The 22,136-nt window shown below is 38.9% G+C and overlaps 2 protein-coding genes across 10 annotated transcripts in view; both read right to left on the bottom strand.

The window, feature by feature from the left end:
- The window catches only part of prom2 (prominin 2), a 33,072-nt gene extending 25,933 nt beyond the window's left edge, over positions 1-7,139 (bottom strand). For 3 of the 6 annotated variants that reach the window (XM_088421799.1, XM_088421802.1, XM_088421803.1), the window contains exons 1-5: positions 7,044-7,139; positions 6,460-6,585; positions 3,457-3,586; positions 2,648-2,867; positions 328-392 (exon numbers count right to left, since the gene is read on the bottom strand). In XM_088421799.1, coding sequence (XP_088277925.1) covers positions 328-392; positions 2,648-2,849 — 267 coding nt within the window. In that variant the 5' untranslated portion in view covers positions 2,850-2,867; positions 3,457-3,586; positions 6,460-6,585; positions 7,044-7,139. Of the gene's footprint in view, positions 1-327; positions 393-2,647; positions 2,868-3,456; positions 3,658-6,459; positions 6,586-7,043 lie in introns of those variants that run through there. The other 3 variants (XM_088421800.1, XM_088421801.1, XM_088421804.1) reach the window with 3 other exon arrangements.
- Positions 7,140-8,121: 982 nt separating this feature from the next.
- The window catches only part of ldb1a (LIM domain binding 1a), a 36,979-nt gene continuing 22,964 nt past the window's right edge, over positions 8,122-22,136 (bottom strand). For 3 of the 4 annotated variants that reach the window (XM_088421144.1, XM_088421145.1, XM_088421143.1), the window contains 9 exons: positions 19,758-19,802; positions 19,482-19,557; positions 18,602-18,704; positions 16,828-17,000; positions 16,620-16,742; positions 16,469-16,546; positions 15,921-16,044; positions 15,678-15,820; positions 8,122-9,611 (listed from right to left, as the gene is read on the bottom strand). In XM_088421144.1, coding sequence (XP_088277270.1) covers positions 9,558-9,611; positions 15,678-15,820; positions 15,921-16,044; positions 16,469-16,546; positions 16,620-16,742; positions 16,828-17,000; positions 18,602-18,704; positions 19,482-19,557; positions 19,758-19,802 — 919 coding nt within the window. In that variant the 3' untranslated portion in view covers positions 8,122-9,557. The other variant, XM_088421146.1, reaches the window with a different exon arrangement.

Raw genomic sequence — 22,136 nt, 5'->3', positions numbered from 1 at the left:
TGTGTTTTGCCTCCCTCTTGAGGCGTTTTTGGGTAATTGTTCTCATTTTCTGTTGCGTCAAACTGCCGCCGCTGCAATGTGTCACTACAATGCTGGCCTGCTCTTGGTCGGCGTCTTGACTTCCTAAAATACTGGTCAGTGTAATGAGGTCACAAAGATGCCGGTCTGCTATTTGTCGGCGCATGGGGTCACAAAGATGGCTCCCTAACGACTTGATCTCGTGTGAGAGTGCTTTCAGTATCATATTTATCATGCATTTTAGTGCCTGAAACTTGAATTGGTTATCCATGAGTCCCAAGAAAATAAAAAAATTAAAAAATCACTCACTTTTTCAATCGTCTCCTTATCTGATAGCAGTGATTTCCAATTCTTCACGGCTTTCTTGACCAGCTCTAGATCGAGGGATTAAAGCAGTCGGAAATTGTGAAAATTTTCTTTTTAAATCAGTTCAGTGCAGTGGAGTTACTCCAGACTAAACAAATTTGCATCTTTAATGAGTACCAAGAGGCATTCTTATTACAAATGATCACTTATGCCAGTTTTTTGTTTAGTAGCAGCTTAACCTATGAAATAAAAAAAAAAAATCTAAGTAGAAAATGTGCAATTCCTGAAGAAATTGTGTATGAAGTTGTAAGGCTGTAGGGGGAGGCGTTGAATGGTGGAATGACGTTGATTGTTTGAATGGGTTGAATCTGTGAAGAAATGTTAACATTACAAAGTTGGAAAGGTTTGAATAGGCCAAATAATGTCAAAGATACAAGGCAAAAACAGAACAAAGTGGAAATTGTGTGGGTAGTCAAATTGCACAACCATAAATTAATAGGTGAAAGGAAGTGAATGGCAATGGAAAGAACAATCTTGAACATATAAAGTTGGAACGCTGTGAATAGGCCAAATAATGTAGAAGATACAAGGGAAAAAAATGAAAAAAGTGGAAATTGTGTGGGTATTCGAATTGCAAAAACATGAATTAATAGGTAAAAGTAAGTATATGGCAGTGGAAAGAACAATCTTTAACAAATTAAGGTTTAAACAGTTTGAATCGGCCAAATAATATACAAAATACTTGGTAAAAACAGAAAAAAGTGGAAATTGTGTGGGTATTCGAATGGCAAAAACGTCAGTGAAAGGGAGTGTATGGCAGTGGAAGGAACAATCTTTAGCATATAAAGTTGGAACCATTTGAAATGACCCAATAATGTAGAAGTTACAAGGAAAAAAACTAAAAAAAGTGGAAATTATGTGGGTATGATGGGAATGATCCATAAGGCGATATGAATGAGTAAAATGTTAAGATGAAATGGGAAAGCTCAAAATATAAAATGTTAAATCTCCCACTGGGAATAAATGGGAAGCCCTCCCAATGGAAATGAATTGTGAATTATTAAAAGGGTGAAAAATATAGAATTATGGGAAAATATTGGAAATGATGAACTACTGAAATGATGGGAATGATCCTTAAGGCGAGATGAATTAGATAAATATTGAAAATATGAAATGTGAAAGCTGTATTTATGAAATGTAAAATCACCCAATGTTAATTCAATTGGATTTTTCGCCTTCACAATTCGCCTTCCAATTATAAAAAACACATCCTCACATTTGCCAAATGAAGAACTATTTAAGGAAGTCTTTGAAATAAAGAAAGGGTGTTTATGGGGTGGTCAGACTAACTAAATTTAAAACGTGCACATGAAAACCTGCCCCTGTCTAATCTAAAATGAACAAGGAACATGTTACCGTTACACATTAACTCAAAAAAAACTCAAGAGAATTCCCAGAAACCTACTTATTAACCATCCATCCACTGCATAGGTCAAACGTATTTAAGTCCCAAGCGCTGACTTCCATTAAATACTCAAAGTTTCCAAAATTTCAACTAATCATTATCGCTTCACACAATTTTCACAAGTTACACAACAGATAAGGTTGTTGTACTGTATACCTAATATCAACATGATTATTGGGGCTAGGCGATAAGGACATTGTATTAAATCTCATTTTCAGCCATTATGACAATTAACAGTTTTTAGTTGAACAAATACAACATTTATTTATCCAAAAAGATAAGCTGCGTGAAATCAAAGAACAGTGAGTGATGCATGCTATTTTTGAATCACCTCCAAACCTTTACTGGGCTCAACGGCCAAAGCGTCCGTAACAGCCATTGCTTATATTCTAACTTCCCTAAATTTCTCTAAAATCATAAAAGTCTTCCTTGTTTAAAACTTATGAAAAACATTTGCCAAACAAAGGCTGTTTTTTCCTGTTAAGACTATCGGCCGAAAGCGACCGCTATGCCCAGTAAAGTGTTAACATAAATATAACATTCATAGCGTGACCAAAAAAAAAAAAAGTAGCATTTCATAGCTTGTGCATAACTTCCTTCATTATGTAATTTTGTAACTACTGTAGATGCATCTTGTAAAAACCACCCATCCAGCTTTCTGCCACCTGTGCCAAACCTCGATAAATAATTTGGGTAATGTTAAAATGATTGATTTTTAAACTGCCGACGAGATTTGATGCTTGCTCAGGACTTACATCAAGTTTTTGTACCATTTTCAAGGCATTTTGTTTCTCCCAAAAAATTGTAATCAAACTCCTCATGCTTCAACGCGAAGGTTTCTAATAAAGCAATACTGACCTTCGGGAAAGGCGTTGGGCTGGACCATGCTGAGAAAGCCGTTGACGGAACCTGCCATGAAGCTGGCGGTTTTGTCAGACAATTCCTTGTAGATAACCACAGGTAGGCCCCCTCGGTCACAGGTTGATTCCGCTGCTGAGTAAGCCCCAATAATCCAGAATCCTGCTGCGGCGCTCAACAACGCGACCGTGCCTTGCAACATCTTGATGGCCTTCCCCTGCTTGATTGGCCAAAGGACCACGTCAGGCGGCTCCTTGGTGGTGTGTCTCACAAGTAACCGACATCATACAAATACTGCAGTACATGTTCACGCGCAGAAGTAACCAACATCATACAAATACTGCAGTATATGTTCACGCACAGTCAATGGAAACCCACGCACATGAACAAAAACAGGCAGTCAGGCCTTGTCATAAGCGTAGGCAAATTCGAAATTACGCATTTCTCATTACACTCCCAGCGGTTTAAATAGGTTACCCATTAGTGAGGAGAACGAGATGTCTTAAACAATACTGGCCAATAACAGGAAATAATATAAGATACTGGGTGACTTTCTGTTTGTAGTACAAACGCAATCAAAAAGCTGTGTGTGCACTTGAAACACCAGTACAACTCTGCTGGTGCAAACTGGTTTGGTTCGAGCAAGACAAAGTACTGTGGTTTGACTAATAAGGCTAGGTTAACATTTTTTTCGTGAGGTCGTTCACATTTCTAAATACATGCAACCAGCGCGAACGGTGCTAAGAAACCTCTCAGGGTCATGAAAAGGAAGCTGTGCAAGAGACACATAAAGTCATCAATAGACGCACCTTCCAGGTCTCAGTGGCCTTTGGTGATAAGCGATTCTGACGCTGGTCCCACTGCTAGCTGGTATGCTTCGCCGGTTGTTTTCAAGTCGACTGTGTACCGACTGGAATGATGGTGAAGGAAGTAAGAGCACTTAAAAGATGAGGGAGAGAAATCATAGAGGAGAAGGGGGGTTGAGGCAATGAAGTCATAGAGGAGAAGTCGCACCTAAAAGCGGGGGAGGGAGTGAAGTCATGGAGGGGGTGTTAGCGATGGGATTAAGATTTCTACAAGGCTCGAACAATTCGCTGAGGAGAGAAAGACGTGAACAATGTGGGCAGAATGTATGCCAATCATTATCATCATGACCACAGGAAATTACGTGTGGTAGACAGTACAAAAGGTTATTCAAAGAAAGCCATTAACCTCACCACTTATATCACCTATAATATTGTTGATTCAGCAACTTTTTAAAAATGTACATATTTATTTCTCTCTGACAGAGAAAATTGGAAGAAATTTGAATTGGTACTTCTTAAAATGAAACATTTGACACAGAATAGCCTACAGAAATATTTGAAATGTTTCACCTTCTGATTACCGATAATTTATTCATTCATTATCAATGATGCATATTCAGACTTCAAAATGAGTATTCATATTTTGCTGAACAAAACAAATATCCATCTATCCATTGAAGGAGATTTAACAAACGCACAAAAAATGTTCTTGGTATGGGTACCCCTCGGGGTACTTGAAGGAACTTCAGGCTCATTTTAAATAAAACAAACATGCAAAAATCTTTTTCAAATAATTGTTGAATGAATTAAATGTCTCAGTAAAATTTAAGATAATAAAACTAATTTTATGTTCAGACAGTGATTCAATTTTAAAAAGCCAGCCTCTCCCCCAAACCAGAATGGTTCAACCCAACTTTTCACATGCCACCTCTCCTTACCCATCTCATGATTTTTTTTTTTACTTTTTTGTGAAATGATCTCTACTAGAATCCCAAAAGAGGACACTTTAAATTGAATATTTTTCTGTGGACAAATATTTATAATGATTTCTTTTTGAGAGCAGGTCTGACACTTTATGTTGATTATTTTTTGTGGACATATATTTATCAATAATTAGGTTAATTATTTATTTTTGTGAACATATTTCTACTGTAATCCCCAAAAAGGACACTTTGTTTAGTCTTTTTCCATGGACAAATAATTTATAATATCTTTTTGAGAACAAGTCTGACATTTTATGTTGATGATTTTTTTGTGGACAAATGCAGTAGTTGTTATTAATTATTTCTTTTTGATAACAGATCTCTTCTATGATCCAAAAGAGGGCACTTTATGTTGATTGTGTTTTTTGGGACTGAAATGAAGTTTGAAAGGTTCTAAAGTTTAATAAATCAGACACCAATGACATGTTTTAAGTCTTTTTTTTTTAACCCAAAAACATTTTGTAGTGGTTAAGGTGTACTTGGCTGAAAACTTATTTTACAGGGGGTACATCATTGAAAAAGGTAGCGAACCACTGATCTAGGTATACAGACAATGCTCTCTAAACAGCGGACAGTGACAGCGTCAAAAAACAAAGACTAAGCCAAACAAGGCACAAATCTGTAACTGTTAAAAGATCAACTAAATCAATTCCAAAAGACCCAAATCATTTCACGCTTCCCCAGCAGTCAGGGCACGAACCACCGGGGGTCCACAGACCCCACTTTGAGAACCGCCACTGGTTTGGCCTAGCTCGGGGATAGGATCCTGGTCCTAGAGAGCCGTATACTTGCATGTTTTTGATGTCTCTCTCTCCATCACGGCCAATTCAAATAATCAGCTCATTAGCTTACTCTGCAAAATCCTGATCACGATCCTGATCATTTGAATCAGGTGTGTTCTAGAAAGGAGACATCCAATACATGCAGGATCAGGAGATGCCTACACCTGGCCTAGCTTAATGACACAATTATGAGGCGGCAAACGACCAGCAGGTACATGCAAAATTTTACAGGTCACTTTTGTTGTGAAATATTGTTCAGACCATCTTATTCTTATTCGTTATAGTCAGATGTTGGCCAAGGAGCAGTTTGTTTAAATGCTGGTTGAACAAGAGATAACGTCTTTGGAGAACTTACGACTGCAGGAACATGTTTTACTCAGCAGCCTAAGCATCAACTTTGCAGTAATTACAGAGAGGTAAGACACCACTTCTCAATGACATAATCATTGCACATGTTCAAGTGCTGAAATGATTTGTGCAGTGCTCTCTACACTTTTGTGTAACCTTTTTGCAAAAGTATGAAAAACATTACATTTCAGGGCCATCCACAGTTACTCATTTTTATTGTATTATTGATTATATATAATCATGTTGTTCATTTCCATTTTTTAACTTGTTCTTTCATTTCCAATTCAGTTGAATTTTAGATTGTTTCATAGTTACTTTAATTTATTATTGCTGCATTCAGTTGAATAAAAATAACAAGGATGGAAAATTATATGTTTTGTTCATCTTATTCTGATTAATTATATAGTTAATTGTTTTTGTCAGGTTTTCAAATCGCTATAAATAAATATTTTTATGTATTGTTTATTTTGCTATATTATTTGTTATTAATTATTGAAAGAAAAAAATATTATATATATATATATATATATATATATATATATATATATATATATATATATATATATATATATGTGTGTGTGTGTGTGCGTGTGTGTGTGTGTGCGTGTGTGTGTGTGTGTGTGTGTGTGTGTGTGTGTGTAGAAAATAAAAAATAACCTGTGATAATACATCAGGAATTCATTATAATACAACCTTCTTCAATAAAAAAATCTAATTAAAACCAACTAACATCATATTTCTGTAAATGTAAGCATTAATCGTAATAGAACATTTACTTAACCTATTTATAGGCGATTTGTTTTAAAGTGTGAGAATGTTGTTAAATAAATGTTTAAAAAAAAGACAAAAATAAGACAAAATCTTGGGAGCTTGCAAATAATGTACAGTAGTACCTCTAACAAGTCGAACATTGCCGAATCTGCATTCATCACCTGAGGTTGCGCGGTGGTAGGGAACCTTTGCTCAACTCCCGCGGGAGTCGCGGGAGAAGGAGGCCTGGCTTAGACTGAAAAAAAGGTCTGAGAAAATTCAGCTTTATTTTATTTTTCTTACCTTTAAGAAGCATAGCATGGCGGAACGACTACGGCACCTAAAATCAACACGCCATCCACTTCATGTAACGTCATCGCACGCATAGTGACGGACAGGTGCCAAGGGCAGATGATTGGACAAATTAACATTTTGTCCCATCCCATAATTAGCTACACAACGTTTGTTTGTTTTCGTCACCATGGACCCCAGATGCAGCCGCGGGCTCATGTGCATTGCGCCAGCTGCAACGGCGATAAACGCCTCTACCACCACTTGATGGCGGATAGAACCTGCATTTTAGTTACTTTGAATTCCCAGCGTCAGTAAAAATTGTCTGCAACCAGCTCTCCGATTCCGTCAACGCCCGAACTCCAACATCACTACGCGCGTTCGATTGTTGTTGGGGAGAACTTGCAAACACGAAATTGTTTTTGATCATACTCACAGTTACTGGGGGCTCTCCTGGGCTATAAGTATTGTACTGTATTCTTCTTGGACTGCAATTTCTAACGAAGCTAGCCAAGCAAACGCAAACTCCTGCTCCAACCAATTGTCAACTCCGTAAGCAGACGTAATTAAAACAATCAAATACGACAAAGAACCAACAGGACTCCACGTGTGACACGCACTGAAAAACACGATGTCTCTATGACTTATTTCTTATGGCCTTGATTCGGGATTTTGGCAACAACCATTCAACCCCGAAGATTGCGACTGAGATGATTTTATTTGGATGTACTGCATTTCAATTGTTTTCTTGGATGATTTACTTTTCCCCCCATTACATCCTCAAATTTGGTGAATTTACCTTCGAAGACTGTGCATCACAATATTCCGTATTGTTCGTGCATAGTAAATCTAAATAATGTTCTTAAAACGTATATTTGAGTTTTTATTCTGCTGTTTCACTGTACACAAGGACAAACACAAATACACATTGACAGTTTAAATAAATCTGATGACGCAGAATTAACATACAATCACATGGGGTCATTTGGGTTTTAGGATAGACGGCTGTTCGGGGAGGAGGGTCTGGCACTGATCTATAAACCCTTCTCTAGTGGAAGATGGGGGTGGGGTACGACCCAGTGCTGCTGTTACTACTCAAGCATAGTATTTTGGTGTATAAAATGTGCGAAGGACAACTTTAGGAATTCTATGGGGGAGATTTTTCCACAGGGAGGCGGCAGGACCTTTATCCTCAGGGGCCTCGGTTTGGTACTCCTAAAACTCGACCATTTTTACAAAAACAATTCAAGTACTGTACCTCAATTCAAAACAATCAAATGGAGTGAAGCGAGTAATGGCGTTAAAGTTTAGTTATATGGAATGCCTTTGGGGGCCTTTGTAAACTGAGGACCTCCTGTCGAGTGATAGTAGATTTTTTTATCAAAGTAAAGGAAACATATCCTAGACACCGGTGACACATTATCTCACTGTTCATGATAATAAGAGCCTAACAAAGATGCATAATAAAACTTTTGTGAAGACAAAGAGTAAAAGACAACACTGTAGTCATAACATAAAAGTCATCTAACTGGTTATTTTATTTGTACATCTGATACAAGATTCAGATGGACTGGGGAAACTACAACAGCAAATTAAAAGTTTTATTGTGTGTGTGAATAATCAGATTGTATCTACTTGGGTACTGTATGACAAGAAAAAAAAGGACCTTTCAACATTTACTGATCCAACAGCCAATTAAAAAAAAAAAGAAAAAAGCAGATTATTCATGAGCACTGTGCAAGTGGATTGGACCGAAAACAGCATGTCAGTACAGTATATATAAAAATAAATACAGCTTGCTGAAAATGAGGGCAGAATTGTTGTACCTGTGATCGCACCAAGAAGCAGCACAATTTTAAACAAAACCTTGAAGTGGCTTTTTTTTTTAATCTTTACATTGAATTGAGATTGTTACAGTTCCAAGAAAGGGACACAATAGAATAACTTTTACATAAAGGACTAGCTAAAAATATACAAGCACAGACACAAACATGAGAAGTAAAGCCAAGAAAACAATTCTTCATTAAAACCAGACAGCGCAGTGCAGTTGATAGCTAAAGATTCTTTACATGGAGCTCCTTGGTGTGCAGTTTTCTTTTATCGAGGTTAAAAACAGTTCTGGGAAACTTAATACAAAAGATTTTTTTTTCTTCTTCCTTATTTTACAGTGATGTCAAAATGTATTGTTAAAATATTTGAGTAGCAAATTTGGATCGTTACCTATTCTCTATTAAAAGAGAATCCCCCCCTCCCACATGTACAATTGAATATGACGATGAGACAATGCATACAAAGCAGGCCTTGTTGTCATACTGCAGAGGTAGGGAATCTTTTGCCTAGTAGGAGGCCAGAAAAGGTTCCTCCGAAAGGAAAAAAACTATGTGACAGTCAAAATAGTGTCCTTCACAATGAACATTTGCTTGTTATATTTATTAGTGTAAAATGTTCCTCTGAGGTTGTCTTCTTTTTTTTTTAATTGCATCCCATTGGCCAAAGGCTCCCCATCCCTGCCATTCACCATGTTTTCATATCACTGGCCTTGATTGACTGACAGCGTGACACAAGATGTTGAATTCTATATCGATTTCACATTATTACCATCACAAGAAGAAAGGTCGAACAGCCAATATTTATACATGAATATACTGCAAGGTTAGGGTGGTTTACATTTCTTACATCAGAAATAATGAGGGGAAGAGGAAAAAAAGAAGAGTTAATAAGAAAAATAGATTGGAGTTAATTGTGAAAACAGTCCAAGGAATATTTCTGGAGTATTTGTTTACATTAAAAAGAAAGATAGAAAATGAAAACAAACTCCAGTCGAATCTTGTCCAGAAATGCTGCGTACCACCTTTCTGCTGTACCCAAATGTTGCATGAAGCAAAGATTGTATGTGTGTGTGTGTGTGTGTGTGTGTGTGTTGGAGGTGTGAGAGATCGCGTAGTGGTTCTCAACTCCGGTCCTCAAGCTCCGGCACTGTACAGGTTTTTGTTCCAACCAGGTCCTACAAAAACAAATAATTAAGTTTTATAAAGCAAATGTAGAATTTCGATACTAAAAATAATGCACACACTTTTTCTGCAGCCTGCAACACAAACAAACAAAAAGATGACATTATTTCTTTTTCTTGTGACATGAGCACAACAGAAGCAGCAAAGGGGAGGCCACCACATACTGTAGGTGGGCACGCATCAGAGACCCGAGGTTGGAACAAGAACCCACTGAGCGCGGCGGCCGTGGCGAGCGCTCGGAACTATGGGACGTCTGTGCCTAAAGCGCCACAAAGCTCGCACACAAGCTAAACACACATGCCCAATGCTCCTGAGCAGATGAGGGCTGGGCTTGAGTACCACTGAGCCAAGTCCAATGTGAGTGAGCACATGAGTGTCTACAACAGTTCAAGGGTGGTCAACCTTTATGTGATTTTTTTTGATAAGGATACCAGGCCCAACTCATTTGTAAATAGCGTTAAAAAAAATACAAACTGTTGATTTTATATAAATAGATCATGGCCTTTTATTTTTATTCATCTATTTACAAATAATGATCCTACCAATCACAGTTGTTGATAAGTATAAAGATGCAATGCTCATTTTACTAATATTGATGGATTTTAAAGGCTTGTGTCATTTTGAACTTTCCAGTTACCTGTAGTTATGCTTAAGAAATTGCAATTTTTATTATTTTTTTTTAATAAAAAAAAAAATTGTTATTTTGGCTCTATTTCTAACTCTTCAATTCTGCCTCTCTGTGCGACTGTCACATGCTGCTCATGACCTGGTCCCAATGCATCGATTGATTGCTAAGAGAATGGGGGCATGTTTAGATTGAATTGGCAGTGCAGTGCTCAATACGTGATAGATCAAAAATTTGAGAAGATTTAGGAAAGACTCTTGGAAGACTAACATATTTCACTAGCTCATATCTAAAGACTTATTCACAGTTTTTGATCAAATCTCAGAGACTAGGATATTGCAGAGTCACCAATTCAAAGACTACAACTAGATTATTCGGACATTTTTTTAATCCTACAATGAATTTCTATTTCCCATCATGGTCCTGACAAAACCAAAAAGTAGAAGCTTCTGGCTAGAGATGCCCTCTGTACGCATCAGTTTGTTAGGAAAAAAATAAATAAAAACAAGACTAGAGAATGCAGCACAATATGGGCATAGCTCTGATTATAACATATATGTCCATAACATGAACGCAATGGACATAACAGAATGGAAATTGACACCTGTAGTGTAATGGTTCATTTGCCTGATTTTTGTGCAGGCAGCGTGAGTAAAATTCACACTAGGTGAAGTGTGAAAGTGAGTGCGGATGGGTGTGACTGATCGTTGACCAGTACTAGCTGTGGTCTGTCTTACATTCTAAAGTCAAATGGGATCGGCTTGGGCAAACCCGCAACCCTCAAAGAAAGCAGATGGAAGTATTGGAAATTGACGAATGAATACATTTATTAAGTTTTTTTTTTTTTTTATCATTTAAAAGTAATATAATTAGAGAAATGCCTACAAAACTCAGCGGGTCAAATTCAAGACATGGAGAGCCCACGAGCCGTACTTTGTCCACCCTGGTTTAGTCAGATTTGAATTATAAAAAAAATAAATAAATAAATAAATAAAAAGGGCCTTCCCCTACACCCTCCTGCCTCTGCTATTAATCTGCGAGGGGGCTACTGGGACGACTGGGAGTTGTCGTTCTTGCTCTCCTGAACGGAGGGGGGGTTGCCGTTCCATGGCGAGTGTGACCCCAATGCTGGCGAGCTGATGAAACTGTCCTCATCCTCCCGGCCGTTGGCCCCGTCCAACTGCGTGTTCTCCAGTCGTGTGATCAGACGCTCATCCTCATCACCAAACTCCCCTCCCATCAGGGTGGGCTCTCCCACCATCATCACGTCCTAAAGGGGACAGTAAGGGCCGGCACATATTATCCCCTATATGCGAGGAGGGGGACGGCGGGCAGGCCGACCGTCTGAATGGACGAGTTCTCTTGAGCGTCATGTTTTTGTCCAATATGCACACTACGTATCGCTGTTCTGTATAGGGGGGCAAGGGGCTAGAAAATAGGGACGGAATTTGATGCGATTTTTCGGATTCCAATACCATTTTCACTTCTGTTTAATGATTCAATTGCTTCTCAATTCCCTTAATGGTGAAAAAATAGAAGAATAAACATGTAGATTAGCAACTGTGTAAAATGTCTTTGACTTAGAGCAGCCCACCAATGTTGATTCGTTCACATTTCTGTCTATATTGTCCATGGCTTATTGGTACAGCTGGGCGATCACAGATCTGGCATGCTCCGCTTTATGGTTTAGAAGCAAATGGCTGACCAAGATTGTGTGCAATACGAGGGCGAAAATCTCCCATCTGCAAACGTTTTGACCTCAAAAAAAAAAAAAAAAAAAAGACTGACGACAGCATCGTAAAGTTGCTGTGTGCTTTCACAGCTAGCATACGTGTGTGTTCAAAGGGTGAGGGACCGATTTGACAACGCCCAATGCAATGTCACCATCTAGCCACAACACGCACGTCCAGCAAGGCAGACCATAATGAAAATTGAAAGTACTACATAATCTGACAGCAGTCAACCCTCCAAAACAAACTTGTTTTCAAAGAATTTAATATAGGAGTTTGATGGCAAGTCAGCAAAAGCCCAAGAGCTGACCAACAAGGTAGACAAAATTCCCCATTCTATAATTTCTACAGTTATTTACAACACATTTCATATTGTACTGATGTGTATTTGTGGTTAACTGTGTGTATTTCTGAATTTGCACACCTTAAAATAAGTAGGCTAAATTTTCATTCATAATTTTTTCTGTGTTAATTATTCTAACCGCTAAGGACATATAATCACAGTCAAGGGCATGCTTGAAAATAAAAAATGTGGACATGCTGCTCTAAAAGAATGTTTAATGTGTGCCCATATGTGTCAATGATATGTGGCTTCTAAAAAGGAATAGTAGAATTTCTCTCTTCAAACGTTTGCTGTTTTTGGTCGTTAATATATACGCTATAGAAAACTTTGTTACAAACATTGCCCAATATGTCACGATATGTTTCGCAATATGCCTTTGCTGTATCGCACTACAGCAGGGGTGTCCAAACTTTTTGCAAAGTGGGCCAGATGTGGTGTGTTAAAAATGTAGGGGGGCCAATCTTGGCAGGCGTTCTTTACATATAGCAGCAATTAATTTAAATACATTTCAGCGAGCCGTTCTGTGTTAACATTTGCTGTTTTATTTTCATTACAGCTATCTTTAGCATGTGTTTTTGTTAATTTGAAGCATGCACATCAAAATTGAATTGACATTAAATATTGAAATTGAATATTCACTTAACTTCACTTTTTTTAACACTTTAACTTTTTTATAACAGTTGAACAGAAGTAATTGCACTCTTGGGTGCAAATTACATGTGAAACATAAAAAACATATCCCACCATGGCAGTTTAATATTTATAAGATTTTTAAACACAATAACAGACAAATGAGCAAGTCATAGTCATATCAACAAGTGCAGGGCTCATTTAAAATATGAAATTAGTAACTCTAAATGTTGATTGGATTTTTAAATGTGTATTATTCTGAAGTAAAAAACGTTTTCAGACTCATCATAATTGAAAAATGACTAGTCCGCATGAGTGTGATGCGTGAAACTGAGATCTGGAGTGCAGGACAAAGGCCAGGTGTGGCTCTATGGCTGTAGTATGGATGCGCAAGATGTCTTGTAAGTGAGAGTCCGGTAGCCGTGTCATCACACGGCTCTTATTTAAGTTCATAACCGAGAATGTCTTCTCACACAAATACGTCGACCCGAACAAGCTAAGCATTTTCTTACCAAATGCTTGAATTTCTCGGGAACTTGTACTTCTCCAGCTGTCAGCAAAAGTTGGTGGTATAAAGCTGCTGATCGAGCTGCAGCTCAACTTTCCTCCTTTTGTTGAATGTCGCCATTTTAGAAAATTAAGGGCTCATACAGTCAATTACACATATACTAATTTGCTGTTCCTAATTGAGCCTATAGATGGCAGCATTTAGCACAGGCAGGTAACAGCGCTGCTGCCCAATGTATTCATTCTCCATGAGGGCCAGACGTTATTGATTTTATGACGGAGGCTGCGGGCCGGATGGAAATTGACAACGGGCCGCATTTGGCCCCCGGGCCGGACTTTGGACATGTCTGCACTACAGTGTATCGCAATACGCTTTCAAGCCGCAATACCCAGCAGTATTTTATGGGCTCTAAACACCAGTTCAATGAGTATATGCCCAATAGTCCTAATGGCCAATCAAGCCCTGATCGTATCTGTAAACATTAAGATACAGGTTCAAAAGTAACATGGCCTTACCAAACAAAAAGTCAGATCTTACAGTAAGAGACTACTCAAGGTTGGGAATCTTTGACATCTCGCTAACACACACACCGCTCGAAATTATCATATCAATTAGCCAAGTGTGCATTATTTATGTTGCGTGAATACAGTAGCAATGAATTACTATATTAAGTAGTATGTGGCATGTGCGCTCAGATGATTTGTTTTCATCGGTGAAATGTTTACCCTAGCACTGCAGATCAATACTGTAGCATGTGGGGAAATCTGTCTGGCAATGCGGCTGGTTGTAAAAGAAGTCAGACAATTCTTCAAAATAAAATGTGGGGCATCAAATAATGCACGAAACAAAAGGCATTGGGACGATTTTGTTTTGAAGTTACAGCATGCTCATGACAAAGATCTAGTTGTCTACTTGATCATCATTATCTTGTAAACAAAGATGTTTTTTTTTTCTCGACTCTCTATTTTTACGCAAGATCAAAACAAACATGGTTGTAAAAAAAAGTTGTAAAAAATGTTCGTAAGTCGTCAGGTAATGTTGAATAAATGGACAATCATTAATATTCTGATGTCCGCATTGATTTGAAAGTATGCGTCCCCATCAAAAATTACGCATCTGGGACGCAGGCAAACGAAAGCACTGACCCATCCATTTTCTACTCTACCTTTTTTTCATGAAGCCTGGAGCCCATCCCAGTTGACTATGGACCTGAACATGGTCGCTAGCCAATTGCAGGAACAGGCCAAACAACGTTTCAAGTTCACATTTTCAACGTAAATGTTTTTGAAATGTGGGAGGAGGCAGCATAGCTGTGGGAAACCCAAACAAGCACAGAACAGAACATGAAAACAGGAAGGTCGCAGCTGAGATTTAAACTCAAAACCCCAGGACAGTGAGTAAGATAAGCCAAGATTTAACCCGTTACTATAACAGGCAAAATGGCTAAATTGTAAAGTAGTCCTAAATTTCTGTAAAACCTGAAAACTCTTGCCTGTTTAGGACTTAAAAATAGAAAAACGTGTGCCTAATGAAGTCCATTTTTGCCAGTTTAGACTAATCCAAAAGTGGCCGCTGTGCCCAGTATAGGGTTAACGTCAACGGAGGTATTTGCCCCTTTCGTAGACTGCATCAGAGTTGTGGCAGGCACAGTGCGTGAAAACAGAGCTGGAAAGGCTATATATTATTGACCTACTGTGTTGAAAGGGTCAGTCAGACAAAAGTGGCAAAGTAATGCATGTCTGTCTACATGACATGCATTTTCTGGAGAGGTTTGCCACTCTGATTTCTCTGGCATCAAACTGACAGGGACTCTTACCTGCCAGTAAGACAGCTACTAGTACGCGCCACCTCGCTGTTCTCTACAAACCCAAGTAGCTCGCCTCTACATCATCATACTCAACCTTTTAACCCCAAATTTAAAAACTCTTATAAATCATTCTCAATGCTTTGTGTTCAATATTATTCACACAATCGCTAATATTTTTATAAGGGGGTTCATTCAACCTCGGGTCTCAACGAACAAAGCAACACACTTGTGGCTCAATATGCACAACCAAATATTAGTTTGAAAGGGACTGTGACTACCGATCGCTATCTCCCTCTCACCCTCTGTCCAATTCAAAGCCCACCTCCAGATGAGCTCTACTACACTTCAGTCTTCATCACAAACTTCAGCGGACCTGCTGCACCTAAAGGTGAAATATACGTCATTCAAACAGGTACCTGGTTGGAGAGGGAGAAATTGTTGGCTGGACTCTTCTTTTTACTGTTGCTGTTGTTATTGCCACCCCCGCCAGAGCTCACTGTACTGCCACCCGACACCTTCCTTTTCCGACGCTTGTTGGGTGCTTGTCTAGCAGGCTCAGCTACAAGCACATTTGGAAGGGGAAAACATGAGCTTTTATCCAGTTCTATTACACTTTTGGTTACAACTAGAGAATGGTCTTTTTTTTTTTTTTTTTTTACCTGGGGGTGCTACCATTCTCTGCCACTTTTGGAAGAGGCAAGTCTTCAGGCAGTCTCGGGGACTCAAACTGTAAGTCTTGTGTCTTGACATCAGCTCTTGCATGGGCTCCAATATCACACATAGCTTAAGAGAATAGCATTTTTAGGATTTAGGACTATTAATAACAAAACATGATAGTTTGTTACTCAGAGTGGGACAAGATCTCTTAGAACGAGAACAGAATTCCACACGATTTCTCATCCGTATGATGTCTATTTTGTATTGACTTACACAGGAGAACCCACTTGCATGTTAAGGTTCTGCATGACAGTAAAAAGAACTTCAAAATAAACCTAACCATACCAAATTACATGACAGCATGAACGTCTTGGTCTGTTTTTATTTTGAAGTTCCACCCAGAAACGTGTCAAAATAAATCACTAACTTGACTTACACTGTTGCTCCTGGAGTCGCCAGTCAACACAACATTGTTCTAAAAACATTTTCAATCACTAATTCATGGCTCTCTCTCTAGGATGGATGACCAATTAAGTGCAAACTCTCTTACACGGAGGTAGTTGAGTGTGGAATTGGACAGCCCGCATCTGGTGATATTTTTGGCCAGTTGATCCAGCATCTGAGGATCCTGCAAGAATATGACGGGTATATTAAGTGGAAATGAAGGATAAAGCAACAACTGCTTTAGTTTGAGCACTCACATGCATGGCCAGGATGCTCCTGGGGAGGACCTCTCTATGTTGTCTGATGCTGAAGTGCCACGTCTTGATCCTCATCATGTCATCAAACATGAACTCTAGGTAAAGACGTCCCTCCACACAAACCTTGTCCAGAAGACAAAAAAAAAAAAAAGGTTGATTTGAGAAGACAAAAAAAAAAAAGAAGAAGACTGGAAAATTTTGGACAGACCTGTGTGAACATGGGTTTGCCGTTCTGGGTGACCATAGTGCACTGATCACAGTCAAGAGACACAAAGTTATTGTGGAAGGATTCCTTTGGATGCTTCAAGTTGTAGAAGAGCTCTGTTGCGCCCCCCTCAAAGATGCTTCGAAAATATCTTGGAATCAACGTCCTACCAATGGCTAAGGAAAAAAAAAACATTACTGTCAAATAGAGAGAAAAAAATCTTTCAGGGCATTTGTGCAAAAACACCAAAACATTATTAATTTAAAAAATTGTTGTAGTCAATTAAATTTTCAGCATCCACTGATTCTTTTTCTACTGCTTTAACCGAGGTGTCCTTGTCAGCAGCTTCAGCAGGTAAACCCAAACTCTCCTCTGCCATTTCGTCCAGCTCCTTCAATACTATTCCCAGGCATTCTCAGGCCAACCGTGAGACATTGTCTCTCCAGTATGTCATGGGTCGTCCCTGGGACCTTCTCCTGGTACAAGCCCAAAACACCTCACAGGGGGGGAGCAAGCCACCTCAATTGACTCCTCTAAATACAGAGAAGCAGCGGCTTGACTCCTGGATGATCGAGGTTCTCAACTTATCTCTAAGGGAGAGGCCGGAAACCCTGCAGAGGAAATTCATTTCGTCCGCTTGTGTCTGGGGTCTTGGTTTTTTTCAGTCACGACCCACAGCTCGTGAACATAGGCTAGGGCAGGAACATAAATCAAACTCTCATGCACCCTCAAGGATCCTGCTGTGAAGGGAATCATATATTAGGTTGTTATCATTATGTTCTTAGTTCATTGTTACCCATTTATGCAATCCTAGTTCATCTTGACCCTGTCCTTAGATAGAACTGTTGACGCACGAAAGTGTGAGCCGGGACCTTGGCCCAGCTGCCGGTGGCGCCCGGCTGGCTCTTTTGTTGTGTCTTGTAATCTGCTATGCTTCTATTCAATAAAAGCCAGGGGGAACGGCTGGGCAAGTGGAAAACTAGCGTTGGAAGACCCACGAGTTACATTTGCCCAAGCTTTTTTTTCCCTATGCCCGGCATAGAAAAGTCAATCTTGGCTGGTCTGAGTTACTCTTTTTGCTGTTTAAGCAGCTAGGCTTGTCCTAGTCTTCTTTTCTGAGATTTCTCTGACACCTGCCAAGGGTGTAGAGCAGGTCCACTGTTCCACGGCCGGGATGAAAACAACACTGCTCCTCCTGGAGACTCTTCTATGAAGGTCTGCCGTGTGCAAATATCATCACAATGAAAAAGGCTGTCAGTCAAATGTGGATTTTGATTCATCTTTCTGACCCGCCTATGAGCTGAATTCTGAGAATTTTATTGGTCTTCTAGATTTCATCTTGACCTTCACCGTTCTTCTCATCTGCCATCTGTTAATTATGTCTCAAAATGTGAAAACTGAAAACGCTTTGCTATTTTATTGTAACACTTCCCAGCACTGTAAGCATCAATAGCTTTATTTTTCTGTGTTAACCAGAGTTGTGGTTGCAAAATGGTTGCATAACATTTGTTGAGTAGCTGAATTTAACAAATTCTGAAAAGGCCCTTCCAAATGACAACTGTTGGCGCATGCTTCAGGAGTAATGAGCTGATAAAAGGCCGTGCTTGTATAAAAAAAAAAAATCAGATAGTTGAAATTCTCAGGGTACCCTGGGGGGGCATTCAATGTATAACGTAAGTGAATATTTGTTTTGAATTTTTTTTTTTTTAAACATGCAATTGTTAATGCCGATCACTACAGACTGCAGTGCTCAGTGTGCAGTGGGCCTTAATCTTACTGTATCGTTTGGGTCCATCCTCAAGGCAGAAAGTTATCGTGAGCATTGCGTCGTCCTCAAAAAACTCTGTAGTGAAGGCATCCCACCACAAATTGTCACAATCCTGAAAAAGGAAAGGGTGAACTTTTAATCTGTATTCATGAGTCATACCGTAATTCCCCAATTATTGTATAGGACACATCCTTAATTTCAGGATGAAATCCTGGCATTTTCTATGTTACCGTGTGTAGACGCACGAACACTTTGCAGACGATGTAAAAGCTATAGCAAAACAAAATAAATCTCATCTTTGTAAATTCTTCATATTTTTTGTTATTATTATTAAATATTATATTAAAAAGGATACAGTTTTAGATATACAATTCTGATAGATAACAATCTTATTGAAAGTTGGCGCGGCGAGTGGGGGGGCATAAAGGTTTCTTTCTTTACTGAGAGGGGCTTTGCAAAATAGAGTAATTGAGAAACACTGGTATAAAAGTAGATTACGTCTAAAATCCTTCTGATGGGCAGAGATTAATGTGTGTTTGTTGCTGTGTCTGCAGACACTAGTGTCTCATTACCACCAACTCAACCAGACGCTCGGGCATATAAACCGTAAGGCATATTAACAGTCGGCATGCAATTATGGTCTTAACAGGTTGATCAGAACTTGAAGATAAATGAAGTTGAGGGGGGATCTGGATTAAATGTGCGCTCTCATTTTGCCATCAATGTAGGCCACAAATAAATGGCAGCTGAGAGGTCTAAGTTTAAAAAAAAAAAAGACAGGGTACATACAAAGCTCATAATGTTATTAAAGACCCCATGAAAATTAAAAGAGCTGGGTGTGTTGTTGAGTTTCTAAATCTCTCTAAATAAATTGTATGACATCTCTCACCTCCGTCCAATTCTGTAGCCTTTTATTCAGCTCATACATGCGATAGTCTGTCTGGTTTCCGTATGGTGTGGGTCTCCTGGAGCAGGAAATGGGAAATTCAAAAGTCTGTATAAATTCAAGATACACTGATGTCAAATCCCACAGTATAGACGCCCACACATTTGTAACCCAAGTCATTACAGGAAATTTACTATGTTATTCTTCGTTGGCAAAAATGTTAAGTCCACTCTGATGACACCAAGAATTCCTACTTTATTTGCAAGGCTCTAAACTCACCCCATTCCTGGTTCCATGTATGATGAGGGATACATGGGCGTAGGCCTGACAGTAGACACATATAAAGCGATCAGAATCAGGAAGTATCAATTCAGGAATGAAAGCTTCTTTATAATTGTGAGGTTATTGCATGTTGCAACCTATATATATTGTGTTATGATCTTCTTTTTTTTTTTTTTTTAATTCACTGTGCATCAAATGACTCAAAATAATGGCTCATCTTTTATGCAAGCAATAAGTAATATGTCTAAAATTAGCATGTTAACTTGGAGGAAAAAACAACAACATTTTAACAAGTGAGTTTGAATGGCTGACATCTGAGATGTGAGCATACTTAAGAGACTTTAGGTCAGCAATCAAATGATTACCATATTTTTTGGGCTATAGGACACTCTTGATGAAAAAACTCCATATATAGGGCACATTGAATCATAAGGCGCATTACTGCACATGGAGAAAACCAACCAGTACGTAAAAGTGTGTGTGTGTTTTATATATATATATATATATATATATATATATATATATATATACACAGTGGGCCCCCGGGTTACGAACTTAATCCGTTCAGCGGCTACGCTCGTATCTCGAATTGCTCGTATAGCGGGCAATCCAAACCCATGTTAATTCGTGAGTGCGTGCAACGCGCGCAGAAGCCTTAGGTAAAATCATCACGCTGTATACATAAATTAATATTAAGTGACATAATCTACTGTACAGCTGCATTAAATAACAAATACAAAGGATAAATGACTTTTACCTTTGGAAAGACGTGACTTGTGCTGAGATAAGCAGAGATGAGCAGAGATGAATGCTCTAAGTCAATACGGTAAATCAGATATGCTATTGGTCTTACAGTGTCAAAGTAACTTTTTCAGTCAGGGTTTTCTCTACTTCCTTCCATCCCAACCAGCTGTGCCATCAAGCTAGATAAAGGCGTTCGGCCAATAGCATATCGGCACTTCTGTGATTGACGTGTGACACCGGCCAATAGCATCTCCGTGAGTGAGACCGGGTGACCTTAATCGACCAATAGCATATTGGCGTCTCCTTGACTGACTGATAATTATTTGCACTTTTTTTTTAAACGGTTGGAATGTATTGACATCTTATTGATTAAAACACATTTAAATCTGTGACGATTTTTTGTCCTGCAATCGGCACACTTAATTTCATGTCAGCTGTTTTTCCCGACGTGAATTGAGCTGGGTGGAGGCGGAGGTGAGGTTGTGTGTGTTGTATTAACTAGGCACCACACTTATGACTTGTTCGAGCGTCAGTTCTCTGTTGGTTTCAACTCACAGAATTACAAGAATGGCGCTGTCCCAAAGCATGTCGGGAGGTCGCCGACTAACATGACATGCAGTTTTGTCAAGCAACCATTATATAGCACTGTAATACCACCCGTAACAGGGTGCAGGGATCAACGTCTTGAGTTAATACGGCAACGCATATAGGCTATTGGTCTTACAGTGTTACAGTAACTCTTTCAGTCAGGGTGCAAATCACGGAGATACTAAATCATCATCCTCTTATTTCTTCCTTTACCGCTGCTAGTAATTTTAGAAGCTATGTCTAACAGATAAAGTTTGCAAAGTCTTCAAAACATTCTGTTTTTCACTCATTTTGTCTACTTCCTTCCATCCTGTCCCATCAAGCTAGATAAAGGCGTTCGGCCAATAGCATATCGGCATTTCTGTGATTGACGTGTGACGCCGGCCAATAGCATCTCCGTGAGTGAGACCGGGTGACCTTAATCGACCAATAGCATATTGGCGTCTCCTTGACTGACTGATAATTATTCGCACTTTTTTTTAAACGGTTGGAATGTATTGACAATTAATTAAAAAAAAAACACACATTTAAACCAATGACAATTCTTTGTCCTGCAATCGGCACATTTAATTTCATGTCAGCTGTTTTTCCCTTTAGCTGTACAAACACTACACTTAAATGGTAATATATTTAGACACCGTGAGTGAGACAGTCAGTGTGAGATTGTAAGACCAATAGCGTTCACGTTACCGCCATAAGTATCTATTAATGATTGTAGATGACGCAACTGCTGAATATATTGACGCAGTTAGGCGAGAACATTTCTACATACTCAATGGCTGGTTTGACGGAATGCTCGCAAGACCGAGAGGTTTGCTCGTAAGCGGAGGACAAAATTCTCCCTGATCCACGCTCGTAAGGCGGAATGTTCGCAAATCAGGATGCTCGTAAGCAGGGGGCTGACTGTATATATATATATATATATATATATATATATATATATATATATATATATACACACACACACACACACACACAAACATGTTAAAAGGAGTGCACTTTGGTCCAAAAAAAAAAAAAAACAAGGTGAGATGAGAAAAAATT

This window comes from Hippichthys cyanospilos, chromosome 8 (assembly GCF_059441005.1).
Source record: "Hippichthys cyanospilos isolate Australia breed blue-spotted pipefish chromosome 8, RoL_Hcya_1.0, whole genome shotgun sequence".
Classification (NCBI taxonomy): domain Eukaryota; kingdom Metazoa; phylum Chordata; class Actinopteri; order Syngnathiformes; family Syngnathidae; genus Hippichthys; species Hippichthys cyanospilos.
Note: the sequence above shows the minus strand (reverse complement) of the source record. Positions and strands in the feature narration are given on the sequence as shown.